Here is a 9,029-nt window from a genome sequence, read left to right as displayed (position 1 = left end):
CGGGTGCCCCAGAACAATGACCTTTCTTCTTCGACACCTCGTTTGATTCGTTCTCAAAACTCTAGGAGGTGCTGTTCCATTTCACAGATAAAAAATCTCATCCTCAGGGATGGCAGGTGATTTAACCTTGGTCAGACCCTCAGTAAATGGCCCAGTGGAACATCGACCCAAGTAATTCAGCTCCAGATTCCCCTGCCCTTCCAGAAGGTCTCCCTGCACATCCGCTTTGTGTAGACGGATTTGTGTGTGTGTACAAGCACCAACCACTCTGTGTAGACTTGTTATATAGACAAAACCTGACCTTGACTGAAGAAAAAAAAGAGCGATTAGGAGACAGGGTGGGGAAATGGGTAGAGTGTGTTTTCTGACTCCCATGAGGAGGACAGCAAAAGGCAGGTAACCCGAGAAACTGCCTTCCTGCCTTCATGCATGGTCTTTTACTCCCTCGCCACAGGCTGGGATTTGGGGGATTTTTTCCTATTACGATATACTATCCATAACTCTCACTACAGAAGTGGTGTTGAAAGTTAAACAACCTTATCTGTGTTGTTCTTTTGAGCTTCAAATAGCCCATACATGTGATCTTTTTTCATTCTCATAGTCACTTAAGCTAAATATTCCCTCCATTTTACAGATGAAGAAACTGAGGCTCAAAATGACTAACTTGGCTAAGGCCATATTGTTTCTAAGGCAAAGAACCTGAGTCCATCCTGAGAGTGACTGGTTGTGGTTCACGTTCCACAACCCCAGCAGAACAGGAGGGCACTTACCATTGTACTGAAAATCAGGGTTCATGGCTCTAGAATTGTTTCGTGTGCCCACCAACAGGGGACGGGTTACAGAACCAGGATGCATCAACACAGTGCTATTGCGTAGGACAGTATACAGAAGGCTCCCCGTTTGCACATCTGGAAAGTTCTCCAAGACAATTGTCATGGAAAAGAATAGTGTCTACAGCCTGCCGTCTTTTGCCAGTGAAGGCGGGGGCTCGGCTCCCATCTGTAAGGACTAACGATGTGCAGATGCTTAAGAAAAGGAATGATTACCTAGTGGAGTCATCCAGCAGATGACTGGATTCTCGATAAATACCTTGTGATATTGGTTTGTTTGAACGCTCTGAATGTATTACTTATTCAAGACATGAGACACATTTGTACTAAAGAGACCTTCCCTTCAATAATGTTTTCTCCCCCTTTATTCTCCTTATCCCTAAGGCACATGTGTACGCACAAAGAAATAGACGCAGGGTAGGTTTCCAATAGGAAAACTTTTGCAGGTGCAGAATCGATCAGTGATGTCAGAACCCTGGCATCTGTCCATTTGTGTCAGAGAACTGACGAGTTTGTCAGACACCCTGGACCCAGACATCTTTGCAGGGAGAAGCTTTTGAAACCTAAGGAAAGTGTAGAAGCCAAAGTAAATGTAGTTAGGAACTTCTTTCTCGGCCACCCTCAACACGTGCAGAAAAACTTACAGCCTCATTTCTAATATCAGCCCTTCTCAGTTCCTCGCAGAGAGACTCCCCAGGGTCAGAGAACCCAGGCTCCCAGGGAAGATGCTGTCATTTTGTTCTTGAGTTTGGGTTGCCAGATTTGGCAAATAAAAACGGAAGATACTTTGTTAAGCCTGAATTTCAGATAATTCGCAATTTGGGGTTCAGTATAGTATGTTTCATGCTATATTTTGGAGCATATTTAGTCGAAAACAGTTATTTGTTGCTTATTTGACATTCATTTAACTGATCACCCTCTATTTTATTACTTTATTTTTTAAAAAGAGTTTATGTATTTTAGAGAGCAAGCAAGTGGGGACAGGGCAGGGGGTGAGGGAAAGGCAAAGAATTTCTGCACTGAGCGCTGACCTGCGATCACGACCTGAGCCAGAACCAGGAGTCGGACACTCGACTGATTGAGCCACCCAGGCACTCCGGGCATCCTGTATTTTATCTGGCGACCCTATATCGACAGGTCCCATCCAGAGGACGTTGATTAAGTGCTCTTGAACACGCTAGCCCCAAAGGACAAGGAGTACCTAGCCCAGGGCTCCTGATAGAACTTTCTGGCACAACAGAAGTGTTCTGTATCTTTGTTACCCCAAACAGTCGCCATTGACAACTTGAAATGTACTTTGTGCAACTGAGGCCTGAATTTTTCACTTAATTATTTATTTAAATTTAAACTGTCACCTGTGGCTCCTGTCTACTGTATTGGACAGAGCAGCTTTAGAACCAGTTGTGCGTCTCCCTCCAAACCGGACTTGAAGACGAGTGGTGGCTAACGTGGCACGTAACCCAGGAGTCAGCTCTCGAGTCCCTGCAGCTTAGTGATCGGTGCATTTCTGTGCAGTTATAAGTTTTGTTGTCGACACATTCGTTCTGAGTATTTACTGAAGCTCTGTTACAGGGGGAGGAGATAGGGCTGGGGTATAGAGACGAAGAGGGTAGAATTCTTCAACAAACACCCTGGAGATGAGTGTGTTCCCGGAGTAATCCCGGCATTAGAATGTAAAAACCAGTGAGCTGGCCTTCTGTGCAGAGCAGACAGTGTGAGCGGATGAAAAAACATTGATTTTGTCACACCCACCAGCTGTGAGAGTCTTTTCTTGCTAAGCAAACATTTGGTAACCACAGACCCGGTAGCATATTAAAGAGGGCTCTTATGCATGATACCAGCCAGCAGAGAACAGGCTCTTAAAAGAATTAAGGGCTTCCTGAGGGTTATCATGAGACATCAAGTCTGGAGAGGTGAGTGCACGGAGCCGGGAAAAGGTAAAGTGCGAAGGCAAGGGGCACACTTCCCCATTTCCTCGCATGCTTGGTGGCTTCGGAGGCAGGCAGGCGAGGTCCGGACAATGGTCAGTGGTGGATCTTTCCACGGAAGTTCAGCTGACCGTGTGCGGGGCTCAGAGAAGGCTTTCCGGGCTACAGCATCCATTCCCTGTTCATGTGGCAGAGTTGAGTGGCCGCCTTTGTTGGATGCTGGGAAGTCACAGTGAGTAGACAGACCGGGTCCCCCTACCTCATGGAGCAAAGGGTATAATGAGGAGAGGCACATGACAAGGGATCCGATCAATAAAATCTTGGGCTGTATTTTAAAGGATCTAAATAAGGAGATTGATAGAGAGTGATCTGAGGTGAGAAATGAACGGAAGGAGGTTATTTTTTAATTTTCCTTCTTATATTTTAAGTTACACACTTAATACATGCTCTTTTTAACACTTTACACTCAGGTGTTTCTAAAGGTTAACCAGCTCTCCTCATATAACCTTATATCTTGGGGTTTTTCTTTCTAGATGGCAGATACCCTCTTCAACTGTCTAATTTTCTTTTTTCCTGTTTGGTTTACTCCTTTACTTATCTAGTACTAATTTGTCGTATGAAAGGCCAAGTGTTTAATAATACATTTTAATAGATATTGCCAGGAGAATTTTTCAAAAGCTTATAAGCAAGTGGCAAACCTTCCTTATCCTTAGTAGTCCCGTGTATTGCTAGTTTTGGTCTTGTGTTTTAATACTTTTGTTACTGTTATATACAAAACTGAACTACGAGAAAGGTTAACTGTTTTTTTTTTTTCCCCTCATAGGCATTGACCATTTGAATTCAGCAAAAGATACAAAATCCCCTGTTTAGTCATTTTTGTCTATTATATTGTGTCTTAAATTTCCTTTTGGCCTATGCGGTTTATGTCCTTTCTTATAAGGTTGTGCGTTTCCTGTCTTGCTTGATAACAATACCTCCCCCTCAAAACACACCCACGTGCAGAACTGAGGTTAAAGTGTTTCCTGAAATTTCATCTTATGTCTGGGTTTTGTATTCAGATCTATAATCTGTCTGGGTAGCTCCATTTCAGACGGGCCTGTCTGAAGAAGAACTGAGGCCTGAAAGGGGAGAAGGAGCTTGCCAGAAGACACATCAGAGAACAGGTTATTTCAGAGAAAAAGAGCCAATGAAAGTGTCTTGAAGCTTCAAAGAGCTTGGCAGTGTGGCTGGAACAGAGAGATGGAGGTGAAATCCGGGAGGTGGTGGGCAGAGGCCAGAGGTGGTCCTGGGTGGCCCCTCAGGTCATGGTAGAGAAGTGTGGAGGATGCATCAAGGCATATGTTGGGGTGCAGGTGACATGACCTACATATAGTTTGGATTTATAGAGATAAAGGGATGGGAGCAAGGCTTACTCTTAAAATTTTGGCTGGAGTGAATGGATTTAAGGCTGTGTCATTTCCTGAGTTGGAAGGACAGGAGGAAATAACAAGCTTAAGGTTCACAGGGTCAGTTCCTGTGTCTTAGACATCCTCCGGGTGAGATGAGAGTTCCAAGGGAAGGCGTTAAGGAGAAGTATGTATACACATATATATACACGCATCTGCACGTCAGCGGAGAGATCCGGGCTAGAGATGTAAACGTGGAAGTTTACCAGCTAGCTTTGAAACTGCACTCTTGATGAGATCATCAAAAGAATAGGAACTGGTACCAAGCTCCAAGGTTCTCACATTTAGAGCACATGATTGTCCAACCTCATTGAGATCAATCGTTAAAGCAAAGAGAACTTGTCGTGGTGTCAAGTCTAGCCCAGTCCTTCCGGCTGTGGCTTTTGGCAAAGGTAGGAGGGCATGGACTTCCTCACCTGCCTGGTGTTCCTGATGATGAGGAATGTGCTCAAGGTTGAAGCTTCAGCTGGCAGACAAACAAGACATTAGCACACTTGCTTCTTTCACAAGGAGCCCCAACTCTAGTGATGTGCATTAGTCCTAAGTCCTAAGAGATGCTGGTTCCATTGCCCTGCCCAGGGCGACGGAATGAACAGCTGCGATGGAATGCAGTCCAGTGAAATTCTGATATTTTTAAAGAGGGTTACACCATCCCATGCCTGCAACATCACTTTATTTTCAAGTTTTGCATGTCATTGTCTACATATATGGCCTAATTCTCAATTTCAGTATGCATGGCGAATCCTCAGTTAAATTCCTAACATCGTCTAATAATACACATACATTATATTTAACAGGAATATTTACATTTATAATTATAACTTAGGATCAAAAGATGACAAACCCTTAGATGGTAATGTAATTGACTCGAGAATACACACAATTTTTTAGAACTAATTATAAAATATCTCAGCCTCATAAAAAAAGAGTTCCAATGATACATAAAAAACTGGTAAGAGACTGGATGGTGGACAGAGGAAAGGAAGATTGCATAGATGACTTCAAAATATAGAAAGAGATATTCTAATTGGTGATATGATCTGCTTTGTTGGGAATTCCCTACATAACCAAATAATGATTCATCTTAGCCTCATACCTCAGTAAATCCCTGAGATCAACTTCTGTCCCTGGTGTCCAGCTGCTGTCAGTAATTGGAAGGCCAGGGTTTACCATTCTCATGAACTCGTCCCAGCTGAAATGGTCCTCCCCGGGACCCTTGAGGCATGGTGGATGGAGACCTGCTCAACGTCTGGAAACCAACTGAAGCTACTGAGAATTTATTGCTCACTAGAGAATTTTCCAAAGATGTAACTAGGGCTTTTGGATATAAACAGTGATGTTTCAAAGTAGAAGTAAAAGAGGCATGTTGGAGAGGGGGAGCTAGAATGGATCTGTGAGGAATGTCCTCCAGAAAGCCTTTTGGCAGGAGCTCTTAGGTAAGAGCTGGTCACTTGGCACCTTCGGTGTTTCTTTGATGCTCTCCAAACAAGACACTTCCATAAATGAGATTTTCAGAAGGGATTTTCTACTGGAAAGAGATGTTATTAGCAACCTGTTAGTCTGGTGTCTAATTAACGTCTCTTCTGCTAATAAACCAACCTTCTAGAACAATGTGCTTCCTGATGGCCCAGCCACAGACTCAGCTCAACATTTACACAAGGCCCCATTTCCAAGTGTTTACCATAAGGTGGGGTCTGTGCTCACTATTAACAATTTAACAAGATGAGGTCTTTGACTTTAAGGAGGTCTTGCTGAAGATGAAACAAGCAAAATTAACACAATGTATTATTACTCACCAATCAAATACAAAGTTTTGTTATTAGCATGCAGAGGGGAGAATTCAAAGTCCAATCTCTAACTCCTTCTTCATTCACCACAGGAAATTAGTTTACCAAATCAGGTAGCTCATTACCAAACCATCTCCTGATTTGTCCCCTTGTTTCGAAAGTGTATGTACTTTCCCCCTGGGTCTACCGCGCTAACACGGGGCCAAGATTCATCTTCCTTGCTCCCTTGATGTCGATTCCAAGGAGAGCACCTCTCCTCCTTCCCTTAAATTCCTCAGTTTAGGATGCTTGGTAACATTCTGGTATGTGGACAAAGTTAATCCATTATGTCTTGAGTTTCTACTGGTTTCATTGTTCTGACAATAATCTCTTAGGGAGTGGTGTTCAACGGTCAAAGTACTGGCTTCCTGGCCTTGGGACTTAGACAAATTGTTTATGCTCTGTCCTCGTTTCCTCCTCTTTAAAATCAAGATAGGGATAGCACTTATCGCTAGGCCGCTGGGTTTAATGAATTTTCTAGAAGCATGTAATGCTTAGTAAGTGTTAGCCATTACCCTTGAGTGCCCGTGCTCTAGTTTCAGAACCCACACTGCTGAGCCTACGCATTTCATCAGGAGGTGAGCTAAGGCAAACACGGAGTAATGGAAGCAGGGGGAGGTTGACCACCAAGCCCAAGGTCACATGCCTAGTCAGTGCTGGAGCGGGGTCCAAAGCAAGCTGGAAGTTAATGAGGAGGATTGCTAGGCCCATATAAAGCAACTGGATCTAAGGATCCAAGTTCTCCAGCATACCAGAAATTCTGGGTGGGAAGATCCCCGTCCCCTGAGCGGACCTCTCCGGAACGCTGCCAGGCCGGACCTCCCCGAGTGAAGATTCTCAGCTTCTCTGGAAATTCTACCGTGTGCTTATCAAGGTGCTTACCTCTTTTCCCACCACTTTGCCTTCACCAAACTCCCAGACACTAGCCACTTTCCCCACCCCCCGCAGGTGACAGCTAGGCCAAGGGAGGGGAGGCGGGGCTGGGGGAAGGGGGGAAGCGGGAGGGGGTGGAGGGGCCGGTGGGCGGGGAGAGGGTGGAGGCTGCCTCTGGACCACTCCGCGAGCTTCAACATTAGGGAAGTGGGAGGTGCGTCCGCGGGAACAGACTTCAGTTTAGATGACCTCCACAGCGCACACGTCCTCTTTGAATGCTCCAAGCGAACGATCCCGGAAAATGCTTCAGTGGGAGCTCAAGCACCTTTTGGGGAAAGAGGTGGTTCTTACTTGGGTCGCCCGAGTACCAGCGCGCAGAGGCGTGGGCAAACCATGGCCCACTCATTCTCCAAAGCGTAAACCGAGTCATCCTGAAGAAACACTTGGGTGAGACTCGACCCTAGAAAATAAGATCGTAGGAATTTTTCCATGGTCCCAGATTGCCACTTCTGGGGCTGGAGCAGCTAAGTTGCCAGACCTTTAGTAGCAACAGCTTTGGGGAGGCCTGTGGCCATAGTTTTTTTTTTTTTTTTTTTTTTTTTTTTTAAAGATTTTATTTTTCTTTCTTTATTTATTTGACAGAGAGAGATCACAAGTAGGCAGAGAGGCAGGCAGAGAGAGAGAGAGAGAGAGGAGGAAGCAGGCTCCCTGCTGAGCACAGAGCCCAATGCCGGACTCAATCCCAGGACCCTGAGATCATGACCTGAGCCGAAGGCAGCGGCTCAACTCACTGAGCCACCCAGGCGCCCCCATAGTTTTTTGTTTTGTTTGTTTTTGGTTGCCTTAGGAATCTAGGCATTTGAGCCTCTTGAAATGTATTAATTCCAGCTCGTTGAATGTCAAGCAGTAATCTAGGTTAAGGGCTTTTAAGTGGTTTAATTGGCACAAAAACTTAAGGGTGACACCATCAATCTACCTCCAATTTACGGAGGACAAAATTAGAAAGTAGCCCCAAATACAACTGATTTGTAAACGGGAAAAAGCTGTAATTCGAATTTGAATTCAGTCAACCCCTTATATCACCGCAGGGAAATCCATTTTCCAGAGGCCCCTTTTCATGCCTAAGTTTCAGGTGATACTTTGAAAACCAAGGGAAAAGAGCCTAACTCCTTTACGGGATTAGTCTAGACCGGTTGCTTGCCGCTTAAGACGAAGCATCTAAGATGGTTTGGCCAGGGAGATTCCCGTGTTACTCAGTTAAGTTTGCCTTCAGTAACATCCGAGTTAAGTCCGCAAGACAAAATTCAAATACAGGCAGATTTCTGCAATTAAGTTGTTTTAAGTTGGGCCTTACTCGACCTGCCGGGTATGCACGGCTTAGGAGAGTCATTAGACATATGCAATGGTTAGATCCTTATCAGTTTGCAGTTTCCCATTAATGATTGACACTTACACCCTAAGCCAGTCTCAGAGATCTTGAAGCCTCGATATCTTTTCAGAAAAAGTTGACTTACCTTTGCCTATTTCCCCCTTACTCTAAAGTAGTGTTAGCTCTTTTTTTGAACTGGTGGGGGCTCTGAAAAGAGCCTTTGGGTTTGAAAACGCTTCCGGAACCTAAGACGCTGGTCAGTTCACTTGCCCTTGGCCTTGTGGTGGCTCTCGGTCTTCTTGGGCAGCAGCACGGCCTGGATGTTGGGCAGCACGCCGCCCTGCGCGATGGTGACGCGGCCCAGCAGCTTGTTGAGCTCCTCGTCGTTGCGGATGGCCAGCTGCAGGTGGCGCGGGATGATGCGCGTCTTCTTGTTGTCGCGCGCCGCGTTGCCCGCCAGCTCCAGGATCTCGGCCGTCAGGTACTCGAGCACGGCCGCCAGGTACACGGGCGCGCCGGCCCCGACCCGCTCGGCGTAGTTGCCCTTGCGGAGCAGGCGGTGCACGCGGCCCACCGGGAACTGCAGGCCAGCGCGAGAGGAGCGGGACTTAGCCTTGGCCCGAGCTTTGCCTCCTTGCTTGCCACGTCCAGACATTGCAGGCACAGAAAAGAAAAGCCAAAACAAGAAAACAAATCGCTTGCCAAGGCCGACTTAGCAGTGATGGAAGCAGGAACACCGCTGCTTTTATAGGCATTTC

General features: G+C 45.8%; 1 protein-coding gene across 2 annotated transcripts; it reads right to left on the bottom strand.

Moving 5' to 3' along the window:
• Nucleotides 1–1,177: 1,177 nt before the first annotated feature.
• On the bottom strand, nucleotides 1,178–8,991 carry LOC309865279 (histone H2A type 1-C). Of its 2 annotated transcripts, XM_082731540.1 has the most exons (3): nucleotides 8,417–8,991; nucleotides 4,620–4,799; nucleotides 1,178–1,393 (listed from the first exon to the last, which is right to left on the bottom strand). In XM_082731540.1, exon 1 carries the CDS (start codon nucleotides 8,924–8,926, stop codon nucleotides 8,534–8,536), a length of 393 nt encoding a protein of 130 aa, XP_082587666.1. In that variant the 5' UTR covers nucleotides 8,927–8,991; the 3' UTR covers nucleotides 1,178–1,393; nucleotides 4,620–4,799; nucleotides 8,417–8,533. The 2 variants fall into 2 exon arrangements, with proteins under 2 accessions (XP_082587666.1, XP_082587667.1); XM_082731541.1 differs by lacking the exons at nucleotides 1,178–1,393; nucleotides 4,620–4,799 and adding an exon at nucleotides 4,860–7,227.
• Nucleotides 8,992–9,029: the final 38 nt, after the last annotated feature.

Source organism: Mustela nivalis (genome assembly GCF_964662115.1).
Source record: "Mustela nivalis genome assembly, chromosome: 5".
NCBI classification, from domain to species: Eukaryota; Metazoa; Chordata; class Mammalia; order Carnivora; family Mustelidae; genus Mustela; species Mustela nivalis.
The sequence above is the reverse complement of the archived record's forward strand: the minus strand, read 5'-3'. Positions and strand labels throughout refer to the sequence as shown.

Excerpts from the sequence above, each read along its gene's own strand:
- LOC309865279 (XM_082731540.1), bottom strand. The coding sequence starts at position 8,926 with ATGTCTGGACGTGGCAAGCAAGGAGGCAAAGCTCGGGCCAAGGCTAAG.